The sequence below is a fragment of the Epargyreus clarus genome, unplaced genomic scaffold, assembly GCF_041222505.1.
Source record: "Epargyreus clarus isolate Ecla_fem2 unplaced genomic scaffold, WU_Ecla_fem_2.2 ptg000015l, whole genome shotgun sequence".
Classification (NCBI taxonomy): Eukaryota; Metazoa; Arthropoda; class Insecta; order Lepidoptera; family Hesperiidae; genus Epargyreus; species Epargyreus clarus.
This window is the reverse complement of record NW_027332223.1, coordinates 2,223,479-2,247,148: the sequence shown is the minus strand read 5'-3', so window position 1 is coordinate 2,247,148 and position 23,670 is coordinate 2,223,479. Positions and strand designations below refer to the sequence as shown.

The 23,670-nt window shown below is 34.7% G+C and overlaps 1 protein-coding gene across 1 annotated transcript in view; it reads right to left on the bottom strand.

The window, feature by feature from the left end:
- Window positions 1-23,670, bottom strand: part of LOC140747712 (endonuclease/exonuclease/phosphatase family domain-containing protein 1) — a 38,036-nt gene continuing 14,366 nt past the window's right edge. The window contains exons 5-6 of the mRNA XM_073080269.1: window positions 11,631-11,795; window positions 1-3,590 (exon numbers count right to left, since the gene is read on the bottom strand). Of these exons, the coding sequence (XP_072936370.1) occupies window positions 3,355-3,590; window positions 11,631-11,795 (401 nt within the window). The 3' untranslated portion in view covers window positions 1-3,354. The remainder of the gene's footprint in view (window positions 3,591-11,630; window positions 11,796-23,670) is intronic.

Sequence of the window (23,670 nt, the reverse complement as noted above, 5' to 3'; positions counted from 1 at the left end):
TAAAATAATTTCCAAGTGCAGTACTAAACACAACAAGATAATTATTTATAATGACTGGATTTTATTGTTATAGGGAATAAAATAATGTATTATTTACTTATAACATACTAGATATATTCAGGAATAGAATGTAGGTTGTGATTGTGAATCTGGCCACTGATGACTGCCTTCTATAACACTGTCTTGCAACTGTCATGTCACAAAATGATATTAACCCGTTCACAGCTTCGTCGGTACTAACTTAACCATTCTTGGTTCAAAGATCTACTGCGTTCAATCAAAATATATTTATATTCGTTCCTTTAGTCTGTATGTATTTAATCGGATAGCTGTGTTTCAATGGCTTATTCTATAATATGACATTTTATTATAACCTTATGTTTGATTAGGTACCTTCATTTATGTCTATTTAGCTATTTGTCTATTAAATATCTGGAATTTTGTTTTTTTTTTCTCAAATTATTCAATTTAATTATCCGTAGGACATTGACTAAAAAACTAATTTCAAACAGACTTGCAGTTATCAGTCATACATGCAATACTGACGAATCTGGAACGCTTTGTGAGCCAACAACAATATCATGTTGCTTAAACAGTATTGCACACCTATTTTAGATTATTTTAAGGACGATATTATACATGAAATCCGTAAAAACTATTTCATCACGAGAAAGCTAATAGGCAATAATTAACCATCGTAATATTAACTGCCAGAAAATAAGTTCCCATTTAAAGGAATTTTCGTAGGAAACTTTCACTTACATACGAGATCAAATGTAATTATTTACATTACAAAAATATTAAGTAGATCTCTCTATACAATAAATATACATAATATTTTACTCGTTAGCTAATTTCCATAATAGTGAATATCATTATTATCACGATGTTTGATGTTTTTTTTTATATTCTTCGCGACAGAAAGGAAATATTTAAAAAGATAAAATATATACAAAATTGTAAATGTCTATGATTGAAATAATATATGAACAAGTTTATGAAATAGTTAATGCACAGTACCAAAATTCATTTCTGTAGGTTAAATATTGGTAACAGGTGAATTGATTTGGTCTAGGGCTTAACAAACCTATAATAAGTTTCGGTACTATTATCCCAAACAGAAATTTGGATCTAATCAATAATCATAACATTTTCATGAAAAGAACAGACAGGTTAACTTGTAATTACTGAATAAATAAAAATAAGTTTAAATTATATGAGCTTTTTGATCTTTTAAAAATAAAGTTTATACGAAAAATAACAAAAAACATTGAATTACATTGTTTAAAGTGTTTTTGTTGTCTTAAACAAAAAAGGTTGATTCCTAAAAATAAAGAATTGTGCCTAATTATGAACATAAATGAATAACGATAAGATAAATATTTCATTTCCGTCCGCGAAGAAACAAACATATTTACTAACAAGGAAAACCGTATCAGGTACACTGTTTCGGTATTATCCTATACAATAATTGGAAATACTCATACATTATAATATTTATTACCTAGCATAAGTGTGAAGTAACAAAATAATAGTTGGGTTAGGACTCAGATCAAAAAAGATACGACTCGGCCTATTTAAAATCGGTGTTGTAAGCGAGCATGCAGGTGGGCAAGTGCGGTAACTTGCCACCTGTAACTAACTCCATGTAGAACATAGGTTCGGTATATAACTTTACGGCGACCCCAGATGCGTTGCTATTCATAAGGACATTCTTGGAATGAAATATTTAAACATACCCAAATCTCCGTATAGTTGTTATGTTAAAATATAAATTTTAAACATTTGTAACAAAAAAATAAACCACTATGACGTTAAAGTGTTACAGTCATAAATAACTGTCGTCACTCAAAGTCACTTTTATAAGGCTAGCTGTGTGTGCATGTTCCGCGAGGCTTTGTCTTCCTATTTTTGGTCTGAGACTATAAAATTTACAAAATAAAAAGTAGGATTGAACTTTACTTTTTTATATTTCCCTGTAATAGAGATGTGCCAATCATCATCGACTTAATATCGACATTCATACATTTATTTAATCTATTTGATATGGATAGTATAACAAAATTACTTGAAGATAACAATAATTACTTGAAAAACCGGAATATTCTAATGATAAAACAAATTAGGGGGTAGATATAAGGTGAATAATGTATTTTATACATGAAGATATTACATACGTTTAGATGTACCGTGAGCATCGAAAAAACGACAACAAATAGACAAGACATTTTAAGAATTCCATCCTCTATATTAAGGGACAAGTTATGAGCATATTTAATCGAAAAAAATACTCATAGAAATGTTGCATGCGAACACGTTTGTGTCCTATCACGTACATCTTATTAAAGTAATGTCCATCGTCCGGTCACGTGGAATTTACACGTATATAATATCTTTACATATTTCATACAATGCGCTTAGTTATTAATCTTTGTTGGACACTAAACATTACATAGCTTATTTATATATTTGGCCGCAAATCTTAACCTATGTCGAAGGTAAGAAAAAATACAGAGAAAATACGGGCAAAAAGCATGCAGTAAAGTTGGAAACGGTATAGTTTTACAATAAAAATATTTTCAATGAATTTAAGGAAAAACTGCGATTTTTAACGCTATTAAAAAACTTCTTGACACAACTATATAGTACATTTTAAATTTACTTCTAGGCAGCAACGTTTAAGGCTTTTTATAACTAGTAATAGCACTTTTGCCACAGTGTTTTATTTAAGATTATTTTCATAAGAAATTTTGGTCAACTTTCTAAAATAGCGATTAAAACTTCAAAATACCTTATTTAAATTTAAGCTTTTTGATATTTGCGAAAATTGTACGACTAAAGTTTAATAAAAATCGTATTTTTCTCGATAGCCTAAGTTTTGTCAATAATTTAAAACCCGAAAAATCTTTAACAAGGAATTAATCCAAATCAAAAGTATAAAAAATAAAGACTCTAGCTTATACTCCATACGTGTATATACATAGATATGGTTTCACATTAAAATTACACCAATAAATAATTATATTATACAATAATAAATATACCAACACATCGATAAGTTACAATGACTACCTACCCATCACTAAAGATTAAAACATTTAAAAAGGAAGAAATAAATTCATTTTAAATTCCATTTATCATTCAATTAGTATTTAATATAAATAATAAATAGATTACAGTAATAGAAATATACATTAAATTACGCTTAAACGGTAAAACAAAATGGCGGCCATAGTGTTCATAAGATGGCCGCCTTTCCATTTCGATATAGGATTAACGGAAGGAATAGAACAATATGATAACCACCGAAGTTCGGTAGGTTACAGATTTTCTACTTACGACGTTGGTTTTGTGTCAATCGGGTATTTTGAGTTCCGCCCATATCGGGCAGTAGGGGGAGGCGGGCCCGCCCCACGACCAGCCGCGCGGGATGGCGAGGTGGCTGAGCCCCGACTTCACGACCCCGGAGTAGCCGTTGAAGCTGCTCGTGTCCTTGCTGCCGGGGCACAGGATGCTGCTCTGTCCAGACGTGCTGACGTCCACTGTCGTCGAGATCTCTTCTTTCAGCAACGATTGACAATTCTGAAGTGCTGGAAAAGAAAAAAATATGCATCTTAAGTAATACAGAAAAATATGTACAAATTTGCTGCAATAAATCGAAGTTTCACTATTTCTGTATTAAAAAATAACAGTAGTGTAATATTCCTTATGACTATAAACCAGAATGGTTATTTCGTCAGTTTATGTATGTCGGAGTTGCTGGCAGATGTTATGAGTTGTCGTGACTACTTAACATCAGTTGTATTGCATATTTGTTTAATACTTGAATAACATGAAAGGTAAGGATTTAATTTTGTGATAAACAATATTTTACAGTCTTATGCTAAGAGCAGTTTTTAAGAAATAAGTTCCAGTCTGACTCTACGTATTGTTTTAAAAATGTAAACGAAACAAATCCAAGCCCGTGTTTCATATTCCCTTTCATTCAAAACAATAATATTATTTAATTATATATTTAGGTATATTACTATAAAAATGATACCAACTAATACTTTAATGACGTTAAAAGATTAGAGAGATGATTAGCGCTTGTCACTGAACAAGCCAACCCGAAGGCCACCTCTGTAGCAACACTCTGCGTTTGATCCGAAGGCTGAACCCGGCTAACTAGGTCAACGTGGCTGAATTGATGCCCACTGAACAGCTGAGCACTTCACATGAGGGCAAACGAAAACTAAGTGTTGAGATGAGCGCAGTGGTTGCCATGCAAACCGCTAAGAGGTCCGGGTTTGATTTCTGTTCAGGTATTTGTGTGCTTTTCTGTGGTCTATGAAGGTCGGTTGTTATTATGTATATCAATTAAACACGTTAATTAGACAATACATTCGCCAACAATAATATTCGTCATGTCACCGAAATTCGGCCTTAAAAAATAAAGGGTTAAAGTAAAAAAAAATGTTTAGTCGTTGACTTATTGAAATAAATAACAGTTATTTAAAAAAGAACTCATTTTTCCCATGATATATACATTTCATTGTGGAGGGGAGGGTTGGATACCATTATAAAAGGCATGCATTAGGTTGACAGCGTCACTTAGCGATTAACCGTCGTAGAGTCAACTTACCCTGATGATGCTCCGTTTTGGAGCGAAACACGTGTTGGTGGTGGTATGTATGGTGGTGTATATTTTTAATTTTTGCATCTGCATGCATCCTTTGAGGGAGGGAGGGTGGTACATACTGCATGGTTTAAAATATATACCATCATACATATTTGTAGCGGATTGTTGCGAAGTAGTTTTAATCTTAACTTAATATATATTTATTTAGTTTTAGCTAGACAACTAAACTGAAAAATCTTTTTGGTTTGTTACATGGGAAAATAGTAGAAAATTTAAAGTTTTATAACGTGGATTTCTAAATATATCGAAGGGAAAACTTACAATAAAACGTACATAAATCTTTGTTATAAATTAATCGGAAGGTAAAAGTAAAGTAGGGTATAGATACACCCTTTTATACTTTTTACGTATTCAAAATACGAATGAATGTGTTATTACAAAATATCACATCATTGACTGATTGCGAGCGCGCTATCAGTTTAATCCTATCACAATATCAATGTTACACTACTGTCATGAATTTTATTTCAAGATATCAGAGGCGAATGAAATTTGAAGGCCGATCCGTATCCGTGTGGTGGTTACAATGTAATCATTTAAGCTTACGATCTAATTAGATTTCTGTCTCCTTAGATTTTGGCAAACATTCCAAGTATTTTCATGTTGCGTGCATTGTAATACGAATTAACCTTCCCGATCTGCATTGAATAAATTTGAAGGAGTATGCCTAAAAACTCCTCAAGTTATAGAGAGGGGTTCGTATTCAGGCCGTAGAGTATAAAAATCTGTACTAAGCAAAGTCTTAGGATACACTTGGCCCTTCAATTTACTTAAGTGGACATTTAACTAGCGAAGTTTTTGAGACACACTTCATCTTATGTAGATACTATTCTTCTCAGCTGTGTCTCCTAAAGTAATCAGTATATCGAAATAAATTGTAATAGACATTTGTTTAAATTTGATATCATTTTCACACTATAATCCATAACAGAGATAGATACATGTCTTGCTGATTTTGTTTCCAAAAATTTCAATGTCACAATGACAAAGTACGGTGATATCATTTTGAAGATTAGGCGCCTTAAGTCTGCTTACAAACAATGACACGAACAACGCGACACAACTTTGCAAGAGCTTAAGTCATCCTTAAGTGGATGCATCATTGAGATCTTGTTGGAATTAAGTTATTTGATACAACAATAAGTGATTCATTAACGGATAGATTGGATGAACGGATAAACAGTATTTGTGGTGAGTGACGCATCATGGGAGGTAGGGAATATAGGTAAGCTAGTTGTACGCAGCGGTAACAGCCTATTGGTTAAAAATTCGGCTTGTTTCGCTTTGGGTCTGCGGTTGAAATTTGTGGCACCTTTGAAGTCATTCATGCCTTAACAGTGCTTTATGTTTGATAGTTTTGTCAAAAACGTCCTCAAAGTTGTGTCTGCAGCACAAGGTCCTATTATAAGTAATTCCACGTGGCTTGGCCACTATGTCATATATTCCACCAACCATCTGCAGTGGAGCAGCAGATAAGACCCGTGCCCAGCAGTAAGAGATAAAAAAATGTAGTGACATTGGATATTTACTAACAAATTTAGTTTATGTAATAGACTATGCTTATACGTAAGATTTCGAAAAAATCCTGAAAATAAAATTTTCGTGGTATTGCTGTTGGCAAGATATACCAATGATTATCGGCAGTACCAATTGGCTAACGTAACTAACGTGAAATTTGTTTATTTCGCAAATTTCTAGTAGGCGGATTATTATCAAATTCGATCGTTAGTAGGTAAAATATTGAATAGATTGATTATTAATAACTAGCGCAAGACGTGAGAAAACATCCAATAAGGAAAAATATTTGCGTTATCGGAATGAAATCTAGGTCTTAAATTACTTATCAAGTATTGGTCATTGGAAACTACAATGATAAGTAATTAGCAAGAAACAACAACCCTATTCTGCAATCATATTTTATTGCGAACATAATTCAATGTAATAAATAATTATTTCTATAGGCTGTGTACTTTATAATTAGCATTTGGTGGAGATACACTTAAATTCTCGTTAGGAATTTTATGTATGTCTACTACTAGTTACGAGAATTTTATGTCCGTCTACTACTAGTTATGAGAATTTTATGTCTGTCTACTACTAGTTACGAGAATTTTATGTCTGTCTACTACTAGTTACGAGAATTTTATGTCTGTCTACTACTAGTTATGAGAATTTTATGTCTGTCTACTACTAGTTACGAGAATTTTATGTCCGTCTACTACTAGTTATGAGAATTTTATGTCTGTCTACTACTAGTTATGAAAATTTTATGTCCGTCTACTACTAGTTATGAGAATTTTATGTCCGTCTACCACTAGTTATGAGAATTTTATGTCTGTCTACTACTAGTTATGAGAATTTTATGTCTGTCTACTACTAGTTATGAGAATTTTATGTCTGTCTACTACTATTTAGACTACTAAGTATTTCGTAGTCGTTAGCACTTTAGTAAAATAATCTTCAGTGTATTCTTTATTACAAGGAAAATGTTATTTATAAAGGAGTGAGTCTGTTCAATTGTATAAAGGATAAACTAGAATAACTGATGTTATAGTACATTCCAAGCAATTATCGTTAAGATGCATAATTGTACCATTTTGTGATTGCTCAAGTGATTAACGAATACAAAGGTTGTTTGTTAATTGGTTTATCATTATCGTGCATGGTACGGGTTATAGGCGGAAGCGAGAAGCTGATGTGTAACAGCAATAAACTACTGTTACTTATTAGAAACTAGTTTTTACCCGCGGCTTCGCCCGCGTTTAAAATAAAATAATATAACATACTAACGTACATAAAACTGAAAATGCGTACCTTCAACTTTGTTAAAGATCACTCATGTGGTCATCACTTGATCAAATGCGTAGTTTACGATTCAATCCTTACTAATATCGATTAATATAATCGATGTTTTGGGTCCAAAAGATCGATTCTCCGTTTAATCGATCTTTGATCCCTACTTCCCGTGGGATTTCCGGGATAAAAACTATCCTATGGCCTTTCTCGGATCTCAGACTATCTTTGTACAAAATTTCATTAAAATCGGTTCATTGGTTTGGGCGTGAAGAAGAGACAACCAGACAGACAGACAGACAGAGTTACTTTCAGATTTATAATATTAGTAAGGATTATTTATAAATTTTTAATCAAGTCACGATACGAATTGTCTTCTGTATTAATTTGGGAAGAATTTTATAAATATTTAGTTTTATATAATTCTGAATTGAGATTTAATTAGAATCAACCAACATAAATTTACTTAATGTAATAGGTGCACTGCAAAATTTAATAGGTAAGTCTGCTTAATAAAACAAAGTCCTTTGAATATTGTTTACAAGTAAGTAAATTACACAAACGTACATTTCTTTACACATGCAACGCCATTCTATAAATACTAATCAGTCAACGCACTCAGGCCGGCACGTGACGAGGAGTTGTAACAAATGATACAGGATAAATCGCTGACGCTCGTGCCTTGCGCCACTGCGGCTCAAAGTTCGCGAGAACACGTTGTTCCAACAAAGACCATTGTGTGTAACCGAGTGTTGCTCGCAGACTTTTTACTTCCCATATGATGACGTTGTTATCTACAAAACTACTGTATTGGTAGTATCGGAATTGTAGTGGTAGGATTGTATTGCATTAATATGATCCTACAACAAATGTAGATACGTGGTCAAAAAGTCATTGTCCTATTACTGGGTACGTGTCTCCTGTCAACATAAGTTAGATTTTAGCTACAATGCACCATGTGTGCCAAGAATGGGTCGCTGATATTATGAGTTTTTTTTATATTTTGGGGACTCTCTCATAACGAAAAACCCCAGATTGGAATTTTAACCTCGGAAACCCTGTGTCTAGGTCGAAATTAATTACAAACCGGTAGTGATCAGATAAGAACTGAGAAGTAGGACGTTTTAAACGGAAAGAAAATGTATGGCCACCAAAATCGATCACTACTTAAATATATGTAGTACCCATTGTATATTGTAATGTTCTGTATTTATAGTAAGTAGTCGATATCAATTGAACAGTGGCGTTCGACCTTGGCAAACTCAAACACGTAATTATTGGTAATTAAACGGCCATTACAAAATAAAAAAACGCTCAATAAAACTAGACAGTGGAATAGATAGCATGAAATAGCAGTAGGTATCGTGATAAGCGGTCACGTGGCGATCGGAATTGCCAACACACTAACTACTGTGTTAGGAGCTAGGGGTGTGCCAACGTGCTATGGCGTTCCATAACCGTTACTGCAACGGAAACTATCAGGATCCAAGGGGATATTTATAAAAATCTATGTAGAAATAAATTTTATAAATGACTCTTTATTGTTAGATACTGGCATTTTATATTAATGGCATAAATGGCATTTTATATTAATGCCATTTATAAACAACCAAAAACATCTTAGCATGTAATGTTAATCTATGATTTTTTATAAATGTCGTTAACTATTTTTTTTCTATTTTTTGTTAGTTCTGTACATAAATACTAACCTTGAAAAGAAAAACACAACGCACATTCTCCTTCTTCGAAGTCGGTCAAACTACACAACTCTCCGCGAAATGAATAACTCTACTCACTAAACTACCTAACAGTAAACAATTACCAAACTTAGTCATATAATACAACCAAATTTAGTTGAATTGTACCTATAACAGAACTTGGTTATTTAATCCAATTGGGTAACAGTACGATATAACCTAACCTGTTTACAGTACAAAGTGAGCTTCAAACTTAGTTATAGAACACAACAACTTGGAAGGTTACGGATCAAAGGCACTTTGGTCACAGTACTACATAATCAAAATTCGTTGCTACCTCTGAAAACTATATTAAAATGCCTCGTGTGAGCGTCTCTTCCCTTTTTTTGCGTGATACCCTTCGTTTACGAGGAGAGCAGGGTTCCCACAGGTTAAATTCCCACGTACTCCACTATATGCCTAATGTCGAGGCCACGGGCTCTCCTTCAACTAGATAACCTGTTCACATGGTTGTTGACAACCCTAACAGCGTTTGTAAAAATAGAATGCCCACTTCAAACTGATTACCTGGCTGCCGTATGATGTGTGAAAAACATAACAGTTACTTATAAACAACTTTTTTGCATTTCAAGAGCGTTATTATAATCTCGCGGCTTCGGTAGATCGTTACTGATCTACGAAGTTAAGCAATGACCGTCGCGGTCGCGAATTGGATGGGTGACCGCCAGTGACTAAAGTTGCTCGTTTTATTATTTCGGTGGGTCCGTTTAGCATAGTCTAACAGTATATAATAGGTATTATATCTTGTGAAAATACTTTGGGAGGCTTGAAGGTATTCGACAAGGGTAGACAAGGTATGTCCACTAATCTTCCATCCTACGTTTATAGCACTGGGGCAGCGTGGTGGAGTATGATCCATGCCTTCTCGAACCACATAAATGGTTCGTGCTTACGTGGAATATAAAAATGGTTGCAACTAATCAATTTTTTTACCTCGACCGATCATATCTAGGTTACGTAGTTCAAACGAATTGGAATTTATAAATATTCATGTGCATTAGTCCGATGCTTTTTCAGAGTGACGTTTCAATTAGGTTCTTTACATTTAATTTATATTATCATTTAATTACAATAATTGCATATTAATTAATTTCGATTATTTAGAAGAAATTTTGATTTAGAGATGCGAAAATTTTACACAGCATAAAAATAGGTAACAAACAAATAAAAGGACTCTGGGATAAAAATTAATTACACATGCACGAAGATGACCCGAATAGATAACTGGATAGACTTTTTAGGTAAATGTGCTCTTATTTGTCTATTTAAATTTTTAGTACAATATGAAGATGTGTGTAGCGTAGAGATTACGACAAAAATGATGCTCAGATCACCGTAGCTTACGAGGTTTAATTGCAGTCAAATGCTGGCTTATTAACAATTAAAATCACGATAACAGCCTGATAGAAGGTCAAAAAAAGAAATATTGTATGTATTGTTGTAGTAAAGAATCCGTTTCACAAAGAAACAAAGAGACATCTCAATATGGGATCACTGGTTCACACAAACGATTGGCCGCCGAAGCCACTAATTGTGCAACCAGCGATGAGCCAATATGCGCGGAGTCCCGCCATTCACCGATGTCAATTAATTGGCAATTGGTGCATGTTTGCCAAATGTTTGAAAGTTGATTTTTTCAGTCGATATTGAAAACACTTTCAAATTCCTATCGACGCAAGGCTTTGTTACTGGACACGTAGTCTTCGGCGGAGTTATTAAGGAATAGACTATAAATTTTTATGCGAGTAATCTGCCTAACCAAAGCTGTCCCAAAACAGCGGCAGTAAAGTGATACAATAGTAACAGCGGTGCTACCACCTGTTCACCTGTGGAATTCCATACGAGATTTTTACCAACTTACTCATAAAACATAGATAAAGTAAGCAAATAAGCTCCTAACAATAAGCATATTATTTCTGGCATAAAACATCACAGAAATAGATCTTTTGAGGTATAGATAAAGAAAACGTATTGGCTTGCCGAATTGAAATTTTACCACGAGTAAACAAATACATAAAGCAAGACTGGGTAAGGTTGTATCTAAGGTAAATAGGGTGCATTTGTAACATAGGTTTGGGCTTGGTTTGGGTTTGGGCTAAACCTAAACCCAGAAGGTTTAGGTTTAGATTTAGTTCACTATACAGTACATCCCTGCAATAGAAATTTACTTTGAAAGTAAAATAACAACGTTAATGAATCTAATATTCATGTCATAATCTTAACATTAAAAAAGCTAATAAAGAAATGCACATGTTTTTATTTCGTGACACATTAATCTAGTCATAAATTTTAACGATTGGAAGGTAAAAAAAATATACACGACAAATAAGATAACCTCTTTTTTCAGAAGTTGGTTAAAAATCAATTCAAAATAACTAGATATTGGGGTTTCTACTCACACATGATATTCTCCCATCTGAGGAACTCTCCCATGAAAGCGAGCTGGAGCTTCGTGGCCAAAGCGAGATCAGCTATCTTTTTCATCCTCGCGCTGTCTTCCTCACTCAGCCGGTCCTTGCACAGCACGTTGACTAGGATGATCGGTCGGCCGCATACGAGGAACGCTGCAAAAGATCATATCAAGTCATCACAATAGTTAGAAATTGATGTAAAGGTGGAATCCGTTGTATCGATGCAGAGGCGCCACCGGCACACAACAGCAGTGTTGAGAGTTAGTGTTCTGGGTTGAAGGGTAGTGTAAGGGAGATATACGTATCTGAGTGCGACTGCGGACGGAATCGCCACACAACAACGAAGGAAGGATGCGGTAAGGCAGAATCACTCGTATGAGACATACTAAATTTTCGTCCTTAGGGCTTGCAACATTGTAGCTGATTTTGGGAAGGACTTAACTCTATTTTATAAAATCTCTTTTTCTCTACTACTTACTAAATTTACTCTATTTCTAAAATACATCTATGGGCATCAGATACCAAGTGTTTTTGGTGGAAATGCATTTACGATTGATCTCAAATGTTACGCCTATTCTATTTTAAGTTGTATTACATAACCATTGGCTACCCATACAACAAACATGAACTTGAAGCGCAGTCAGTGTCACCGTATCAATTACAATCCATTCGACATCAATCGCCGCTTCGTTATTGAAAAATACAAAATGCAGACGTTCAATTGAACCATCCCGGTCCACACTTGACCCTACTGGGTTCGCCAGCAATAAAACAGATTAGACCTCTAATTGACCAATCAGACACGAGAAATATGTCAAACGCCAATCAAACGGCCAATCCCGACGGGCAATTTGCATGCAGTCGCACCAAGGTTGAGAGGAGATTCAAATAACACTGCTATCTATGTATAGAGCACATATTCGCATTTGAGTTTTAATTTCTATTTTTTTTAAAGAAAATCATTTTTTATCGTAAAGTGAAAATTACAGAAGTTTTCAGTTGGCATTTAGCCACTAGCTATTTATGTATGACCGAACAAACTTCTGACCATACCCAATATTTGTGTAATTGTCTTAGTGTGTCCATAGCTCCTATAAAACAGAAAAATCTTAGTAGGATCGAAAATGCTTTATCCATAAAAAAACGTGCACCCCTAAAAGTATATGCTCCACGTACCTATAAATTGGTGCGTCGAGGAAAGCGCTTTAATTTAAAAAGCAACTTGTCACAAAGTCTCCTGAACAACCTTGAGTAACCGCAATTAATCTTCTAGTACTATAGATTAGTATTAAAACCGGATTTGTGTCTAGTTTTCTTATCTTGTAAAATTAAGTGTCTATCATACTTAGTACCACGACGTTTTATAATACCGAGTGACTAGTGTGATACGCGACTAGGAGAATAGAAAAATAACAAGATTTAAAAAATATTATTGTGTGTTTAATTTATTAGTTGGAAACAATTAGATTAAACCAGTGTTTCTCAACATCTGTACGACGCCGCGACCCCCTAAAGAGAAATGGAAAATAAGTGCAAGTGCTAAACGACATCCATTAAGACGACGTTTATTAAGTGGTACTTCACTTCAGTCACTTTAGTCACAGTCTCACAGATCAGTTGTGATTAGCACAAAAAAGAAATCATTTCAATTTAGAAACAATTGATTTGTTGTTAAGATAAACGACCGATTTCAGATGTGTTTATTTTTTTCTTGCGCAACTACATTTCTGATTATTACCACTACCGACAATCTGCATGTATTACGCAAGTATAAATACCTATACGAAGGTTAAAGGTGTACCGTCCGCATCCCGTGCGAACAATAATCCATTAGTCTGTCAGATTTGTCGCCGCGTGATGCATTACCGTCTGCACGGAGTAACGATGTATTTTTATCGGATATTGATGCATATTACACACAGGGAATATATCATCAAGTACTATGTGCTACTGTTCGTGGATATGCACGCGCGGCACAGAAATGAATCCTGGGCATGCCTAAATAGATTGATATAATTGGCTACGTTACACAACATACATACACAATGTAATTATGTTATATCAATTCTTGCGTGAGGCACAAAAATACGTTTTCTATGTAAATCTATTTTTCTTTTCAAAAACTGATGCAAGATAGCATTTGTAGCAATCTTAAAAAAAATATGAGACTAAAAAATATAAGAATAATGATATGCTACAATACAAATAATCGAATTTTGGTCTGTAAGAATGAAATAGGTTCAAATCAGAATACCTCATCTTGGATCAGTACAGATACAATCTTCTTGAAGTAGCTGAACTAGGCACTTGAGTTATCTAAAGGCCAAACGAGTACTTATGTACAAAAATTCATTACATATGCTGATCAGGCGCATAAAATTCGCAGTGATACCGTTTTAAAAATACATTCTATACGATACGAAATATATTTTTAAAAATCTAACGGAAGTTGTGTTCGATAACAGAACAGTGTAATATTCTTGCCATTAGCCGCGGTCATATACTGTGGTATGATAGAATTTAGTATCACTAAACTTTGCTAATAGTGATTTGAGATTATGCATTTTCATTTTAAAAACGTTAATCGCGTTTAATTTATTCGTTTTCCGCTTCTATTCATTAAAGCTACGTCTTTATGATGACATTAATCTCGACACAAAGTAATTACAGGTTGTCTATGTTAGACACGGCCAGAATTAGAGTGACAGTTTTAACATTACGACAGCACGATTTAGTACAATCACTAAATTAAAAAGAAAAGGAAAAAAATAGTCCAAACGAATTCATTCGAAAAATATTTTTGAATGTCAATTACTAACATGCGCGTCGCAAGTAAATTTGTTTCTTGACTCACTCCAAAACAAACTTTTTCCATAAAAAATTTTTTTTTACAATTTAATAGCTTACCGGAATGTAGGATAGTTATGACGCCGGAGCATAAGTACTATGTTTTCTGAACCGACGAACGAGCTGGTCATACTGTTTTTTTTTTTGTAATTTCAATACTAATCAATTTCGCAATAATAAAAGAGTGCACTAATGCAGCAGTCCCATTAAATACTACATAGATAAAGAGCATCTTTCACGTTAATCAATATCGGAGCAAATATATTGTTAAAGAGTCCCATTACTTCCACTACAAAATATTAATATGTATATAATAAACATCTAACACCCCTTTTGTGGACTCTCCCCTACCCCTTTCATTCAGCATCAAAGCAACATTAATGAGCAATTCCGATCGAACAAGCCCAGAAATAAATCTCTGCCTCGTTACCATCACTCATCAGTTCCGAGTGGTCACTTCCACAATGGAGTTATCTGCCGGATATTACAGGCAGTAACAATAACAAGGGTACACTAACAATAGTCATGACTCAATTTATAATTTGCTCTATGCAATGTTGTGATATTCAAATCAGAGAAACAAGTACGAAATCATAATAATTTTTATCGACAAAAACATGTTCCGTTTATCTACTTTTATACGAGCATCGCATCGAATCTGTGGTTAAGAAATTGAAACATTCACTTTAAGGATCCGAGATCATATTCGGGGCACCTCAGATTTTTTAAGATTTTGAAACATACCAGAGAGTTTTGTGAGAAATATCGATGATGGAATTTTCTTATAGCTGCAGTTTTGGGGGAGTTTTAGGGGTTTTCCGCAATATAAAATCTTTAGCAAACTGATATAGTCGTAATTATCAGGGATCGAGTTATGTGTGTTCAAACCTCCTCCGAAATAGTTTAATGTGCAGTTACGGTGTGTGGGTTAATGATAGTCTGTAAATGATTCGCTGAAATTAGATTGTCTCGTTATCATTGACAAGGAAGTCAGGGAAAAGAAGGGAGTCAAGATTTTCCAACTCCCAAAACAATCCTAGCTACGCCTTTAAAAATACCGAATATTCTTTCCATTTGCAGTACTGAAAGTCAGCGTTCATACTATAGATATGTAACTGATACTTTATGACTGCAAATAAATTACGAATTCTAGGTCTCAAGTGGATCATTTTCATGTTAGCAGGAGCAGGCACCTATCAAGCGCGGTAGCCTCATTAGCTTATTACAGAGGCCAGCTTTACGTAACAACGATTGTAATTTTCATCATGACGGCGCAGTTTACAGATTTTCCGAGTGGATACTTCCATTCTAACCCCTCGTTTGTATCTATCTCGTACATACATTGAAGGTGTCAGTCACAGGCCGTGTCTGATAAAATTATTTTTCATGTAAAATATTGTGATAGGAACGGCCCGTGTCAGATCGGCAGTTACCGTACATACAAGTTCTTATGGTCATATTGCTTTTGTTTGCCACGGCACGTATCTGACACGCTCTATGCCTGAAGATGTGAATGAACTCTTGCAAGGCAAACTCTTGCAAACACAGTAACAAAAACAAACAAACAGTGGCAACCTAGTCGTTTGAAAATCGACGTCTTATCCGGGGGTCCTTGGTTTGAAACCTAGGCACGTCTGATTTTTTTAACAGACTTCCCACAGGAAAGATGTTATCTAATCTTCACGTATAGGTCTTTTTTGGAAGTTATCTTGTAAAAAAATCTCAAAGGTATAGGAAGTCTAGCAATCCTCACCTGTCTAGCATGGTAGACTAAGGTCTCTCACACTCTGAGAGGAGATTAGTGACCGGCAGTGGAACAGTAATAGGTTGAAATCTCGATCTCTAATATTTAGTCATATGCCGGACATTTCAGCCAGTTGCGTAAACCTCTGATTCGGATCATTGGTCTTCAACTACCGGTCCGCGAGAACTTAAGTGTGGTCAATGAGGTGTTTAAACTGTAATTGAATCCGTTGTTACGTTGCTGGAAACAATTTTAATATTATAAAAACATGATATCCTTCTTCCGAGGTCTGAAGTTTGAGAGCCACTGACTCAGATGAATTTAACGTTTAAAAATCATTTTATTAATATATGAAGAATTTCGAACAAGGATTTTATTTTTGATTCAATTATTTGAAGATTTTTCGTCGTCATAACTAAGGTTAGTTCAGTAAGTACACAAGACTAATGGAACATGACGCTTCCCGATTTAGCCTGGGGTGTCAGGAGGACATTCTGTGTCCTAATTTTAAGGGCGCGAGCTTTCAACCGTAACTAATTCGATTCAGGGTTGTAGTCATTTAAGTTGGATAAAAAAATATGAACATAAATGCAAACCATAACATTTGTTTTGTTATCATGGCAAAAAATACCTTTCGAAGATTTTTGAATTATACAATTCAAACATTAACACTGTTTTACATTTTAAAATTAATATGTATGAATTGAAGTGCTTCGATAGAATTATTAGAAAGTGCGTCGATGTTAACTTTCTTTATGTTAAAGTTGATTCGCAAATCTCTCAATTGCGATGTCGTCATCACAAGAAGTTATAATGTAAGCGAAACTGTTTGATATAAGCTATCTATACTTATACATCCGTTATCAATAATCTTATTTGCTTACGAAAGATCGATTTTTTTTGTAGGAAGAAATCGTGAAACTTCCGAGTTTGATAGGTGAAACAATAGATAGATAGGTTAATCATACTAGGATTTTGTTAAGAGAAGGTATAGTACAGGATCCCTAGTATAGTTTTCATCATTTATTAATAACAAGCTGATTTTTCGTGAGTAGCTTCGTTTCGACAAGACGCCCAACATTTTTCCTTACAGCAATGTTGGTAAATGGTAGCTTGATGGGGCAGCAAGGATAAAATATGTTGACCGGACGAATTCTAAAAATTTATTACTAACCAAATTTTTCTTTGTTAATTATCAAGATAATTATTTAAATAACGTGAAAAAATATTTGTCCTACAAAATATAAGGTTTTTATTAAGGCGTCCCCCCTCTCCAACATGTATCATAAACAAGGCCATGAAAAATAATTACTAACCAGCTGATTTTTTTTTATTGGCTGTCTACCATTTACATAGTCTACCATGCACATTGTCCTACAAATTACATGGTATGTCATCTCGGACCTACACTTAAAAGTTGTAGTACTAATACTTAATGTAAAAATAATTAGTATCAAGCTGAGTGTTCCAGAATAGCTTCGTTTCAATGAGACGCCCAACAAATTCTCGTACGAAAGTTCTCGATTGTGGTTTATAACTAAAATAATAGGGATGAAATATGTTGATTTGACGAATCAAAAAAAAATATTACTAACCGAATTTTTTTTTATTAATTATCGAGACAATTATCTAAATAACGTGAAAAAATATTTGTCCTACAAAATATAAGGTTTTTTTTAAGGCGTCCCCCCTCTCCAACATGTATCATAAACAAGGTCATGAAAAATAATTACTAACCAGCTGATTTTTTTTTTTAGCTGTCTAACATTTACACAGCTTACTACCCACATTGTCCTACAAATTGCGAAGTACGTTATTCCAGTCCGCCAGTTTTATAGTTTATTTATATTATATTATAGTTAAATTACAAATCTTGTAGGATTAATAAAAGTTACCCTTTTTTTTGTAGGACATTGTTTTATTTAGATAAAAATTATATTATCCTATCACGTGATACCTTTGTCCTACAGTTACTAATAAAAAAAATAATCCTGCGGAATTAACATCTTTTCAGCGTAGGTCCGAGATGACATACCATGCAATTTGTAGGACAATGTGCATGGTAGACTATGTAAATGGTAGACAGCCAATAAAAAAAAAATCAGCTGGTTAGTAATTATTTTTCATGACCTTGTTTATGATACACGTTGGAGAGGGGGGACGCCTTAATAAAAACCTTATATTTTGTAGGACAAATATTTTTTCACGTTATTTAAATAATTATCTTGATAATTAACAAAGAAAAATTTGGTTAGTAATAAATTTTTAGAATTCGTCCGGTCAACATATTTTATCCTTGCTGCCCCATCAAGCTACCATTTACCAACATTGCTGTAAGGAAAAATGTTGGGCGTCTTGTCGAAACGAAGCTACTCACGAAAAATCAGCTTGTTATTAATAAATGATGAAAACTATACTAGGGATCCTGTACCAGTAGGTACATACGAACAGAAGATAGCACAAATGTAGGTACATTTTTACAGAAAACATAATATCCATCTGACCGGGAATCAAATCCGGGACCTTTTAATTGTGCCACACAATTATTACAATACAAATAACTTATTTTTTCTTGTCCGGGATTCGAACCCAGGACCTGTGGCGAGGCATATCCAGCGCTACGCTCTATACCAGCATAATTTTGTACTAACAATTCTTGTTAATATTACACGTGATTGCAAGGCCCTACAACCTATGTGTTAAGGAGTGCGTCCTTCCGCTTCCGCCGACAATGGTACTAGCGGTCGGAAGTAATACAACTTAATAATCATTGATTGTCGTATTTAACTTATATACTTAACCTAATATAACCTAGGTTGAATCTCGGTCTCTTGATCGAGAGGTCCGAGGTTCAGACCCCAGGCATGTAATCGGCACCTTTGATATTTCAAAATTATATGTGTATTAGAAATTAATTATCACTTTAACGGTAAAGGAAGACATCACGAGGAAACCTTCATACCTGAGAGCAAAAATGGTCGCAAGGATATGTGAAGTCTACCAATACGCGTTTTGCCAGCGCGTTGGGTATCGCCTAATCCTTCTCAATCTGAGAGTTTGAGATGAAGAAATATTAAACTTATTAAAGTTCGATTTTTCTCCTTAACGATAACGATATTTGACGACAGCGAAAAATATGACAATTGCTTGCTACAAATCATTGGAACAGTTATAACTGAGACGAGTCCTTCGGTTGTTGTACGATTTTAAACGCTTGGTTGTTTCAAGACTAAACGCTATGACGTCATTAAGTGGTGCGAATATAATTCGACACAATCATATTCAAGTTGAAAAGACATTACTCATTGCTCTAGACATATAAGTACCTACAAGTTGCGTTTCAGTGTAGTATTTTGAGACTCCTTAGCCTTGTAAAGTTTTTTTAAGTCTATATAAACAAAAAAGACATCATACTGTAGATCTTACAAAGTAATTAACGCAATCAACGTAACGTAACATATGGCCAAATAACATAAAATAATAAAGACAGAGATTAAGATAATTAAACACGAGTTTTTTTTAACTCTCCTATAGGTACTAAATAAAATGAAATCCGGATCCATGTAGAGATTCATAACACGAACTAGGAATACTTATCGAAATTCAAAATGAACCTAGAAGCTTATTTTTTTTTATAATATAGGAGTAGCAGACGAGCATGCAATCCACCTGATGGTAAGTGGCGTCTGCCGCCCATGGACATCTGCAATCAACCCCAAATAGGATTAGATATTCCTACCTGAGGTCGGCCACAGATGCTACCCCTGAGGACTAAGCTGGAACGTCTCGGAAAAGTTTATCTCCCTTACCACACCCTTCGAAACGGAACACAGCAGCTCCTAACACTGCTGTTATTAGGTAGAAATAGGTGTGGCGGTGGTGCCGCCGGAGTCGGACCACAAAGGATTCTACCACGTTCAATTACGATATGGCTACCTTGTTTAGTTGAGGTGTTAGTATGGCCGGGGTTGAAGCTCGTACATTGCCGCTCAATAAGAGTTATGCTCTATTAGAATATGAGTTAAGAATGACTATTCCAAATTTCAGCTTCAACAATTAAGTTGAAGTTGTTATAAAAGGTGCAACAATTAATTGCGCTCAAAATATTCCAATAATCGTTTTCGTATATTGAAAAGTGATGTGTCCACGTAAATGCAACACAATTCTGGAACTTTCTTCAAACCGTACGTCAATTAATATGCAAGGTGTCTCATTGTAAATGCGGATCGGCTCCCTTCACCGTTCCGGACGTATATGGCTGTGACCATTACCTTCCTTATCCTCACTCGATTGCTATTCAAAACTGACCTCTCTTATAATTGTCGTAAGGTCAAACTGCGAAGGGCGTTCGCAATTTAAGATATTTAATGTCAATAACACTAAGGCAGGACAGTCGGTGGACGTCCGCGGGCAGTTTCGACCTCACGACACGATTACGATTATTTTAAAAATAACACAGCAGGGTACCACAATGACACCGTCGTTACATATTAAGATACCTACATTTAAACTAATTTAAACAGATTTAGCATTATACATGTAGGTACAAAAGTGATCATTCTGGTTTACAATTTATATTGAACCAAGTTATCCAGACGATCTAATAGGTAGACTAAATTAAACGAAATTGTATGTATGATATTTATAAATAAATAAAGAAAGATAAAACTTAATTATAATTGTTATACATTTGCGCATACTATTAAGACATTTTATTCCAAAATAAATAAAATTGTAAAAGAAGATAAAAGTGAAGTGTAAAATATTTGCGCTTGATAATTATATCACCTACTGCATTAGCATGCTAAGTGGTCCACATACGTCAGAATCTGCTAATATACATAATACATTTTACTTCATTCACAAGCAGACTTTTTCGGCTACTTGTGACTAAAACTAAGCGTGGTTTGATCATAAGAAGAAAATACCAGGATACGTTATATATCAATTTATGTATCAAACTAATATACAACTGAGCTGTAGGTATAATAGCTACTGCCGTTCAAAAACGTTCTGTAATGAACCCCAGATATGATTAGATTCTTATTTGAGGTCGGCCATAAATATGTTCCTCCCGCTGACTATTGAGCATTGAGATGCACTGTCCCAGATAAGTTTATCTTAATAAACCCTTCAAACCAGAACACAGAAGCGCTTAACACTGCTGTTATCAGGCAGAAATAGGTGCGGCGATGGTTACGTCGGAGTCGAACTACAAAGGGTTCTACCACGCCAGCCTTCTCCTATGTTAAAAAAATTATAAAAGTGTAGTAACACTTTATTCAATTTGTAAAAAATGTTCCACAAACTCAGCCGTCTAAGTTCAGACACAATTATTAGGTATACTATCCAATTCGAAGATTCCAGAATACTAGTCAAGGTAGGTATAACCGCCCCATAGGCATGCAAAGTGCGATCGTTCGTAATCAATTCCCATCGGAGCACGAATTGGAGCCAATTATGTAAATACAATACTAAATGACTCCGCATTACTCGACGTTGGAATGTGATCGCGGTTTACATTCGGAAAACTCGATCAGAGACTTTTCTTTCAGATTACAACATAACACGTATTTCAGCGTTATTCATTATTAATTTAAATACTCATACTTAATTACTCGTTTCTAAAGACGTACAATTGAATGTGAAGACTATTTTAAATTAGATTAACCTAATAATTATAATGTAATTTGCTCGTCCTAATTATTTGAAAAATGCCCTGAAACAAGGACTTTTGTAAAAATACGATATGTTGTTGATGTGTATCCTACTTATATTCCTCCTAGGTTCAATTATATCATGTAGGAGACACATTTTAACTTTTAAATTAGTCATCAGCAGTAACGTATATTTTGTCGAACGCAGGTAAACCCTAATCCCAGAAACGCCATACTTAATAAAATTATTTACCCAATGTTTTGCGTGTCAAAGAATAAATGATAATTTCTGCCTACTCGAAATTGTCAAATTTTGATCGACATAGACAAAAATTAGAAAGTTATAATTATTAATGACATTTAGTGAATGTATTGATCATTTACTCTCAGATAGAGCGCATAATCGTTCGCTACTTCACTTTACATTTTACATAAAAAATAAGTCAACATAATCGATCGGTAATATAAATACGACGGGTACCGATGTAAATCAATCATCATGTAATGACCCGTAGCGAATGGCGCTCGATCCGTTTCGTAGTTATTGGTTCATTACGTAAACGTTTACTATATTATTGTGAACGCGTTAACGTTAAACGTTTTGCTAGGTAAACAGAACTTTTATAACAGTTACGACTCTCTAATTAGATATTCTTTATTGTATGTTACTGAACATAAAAAACTTTATAATATTGGTTATCAACCGACGAGTAACAGCGATTTTTCCACTTATATTTGTATTTAACAGAAGCTGCTAACTAGTATACAGTCCATCTGATGCTACGTGGTAACTGCCGTCCATGGATATCTGTAATCAGGTGTAAATAAGATTGAAGTCCTATCTGAGATTCATTGTTATCCCTAAAATTAGTTTGACCCCTGAGAATAAAATCGAACGGCGTACGTTTCTATCTTACCACAACATTCAAACCAGAACACAGCATCGTTTTCATACATCATACTACGATTTCAAGGCCATTTGAACCACACAGGATTCTACTTCGTATAATAGAAGATCAATCTTGGAGTGGGATCGAAGAATGGAATAGCAATAGATAAAAGAGTGCACAGAGCACGCGCACAAACATGTGAAGTACCTCTCTGTTAACACTACATTTATTTCTTACACGATAACAAAAAACTCATAACATTACATTACCGAGTGTTTTATCTCAAACTTTATCGGTTTCAATCAACAAGTTTTATATTATCGCAGTGCGCTATCGGTGCAACACGTTATATAAAGTCCAAAGGTAACGTTACTGAACCATCCCAACATGTTTTGGTACGGACTAAAATTAGTTTTTCCACCGAAGCCGAAATTTCTGTTTCTGTTCTAGTTACGGCCGAAACCTGGCCGAACCTAGCCCAAATCGAAACTTCGGTCGGCCACTATTACTTTACTGCTCATGGCAATTTTTAATATACGCCGTCGTTGTACTTGAAACTATGTTGACTATGCTTGAAAAACACTCGAAAAAAATCATTTTTTTTTTATAATATAAGAGTAGCAGACGAGCATGCAGTCCACCTGATGGTAAGTGGCTACTGCCGCCCATGGACATCTGTAATCAACCCCAGACAGGATTAGATATTCCTACCTGAGGTCGGCCACAGATGCGCCGCTACCCCTGAGGACTAAGCTGGAACGCCTCGGAAAAGTCTGTCTCCCTTACCACACCCAAATCATATACCTATACCAAATTATCAACCTATTCATTACACATTTTACGAGCAACCTTAGTTTTCAAGAGGCAACGTTTATGGCTAAATACGGATT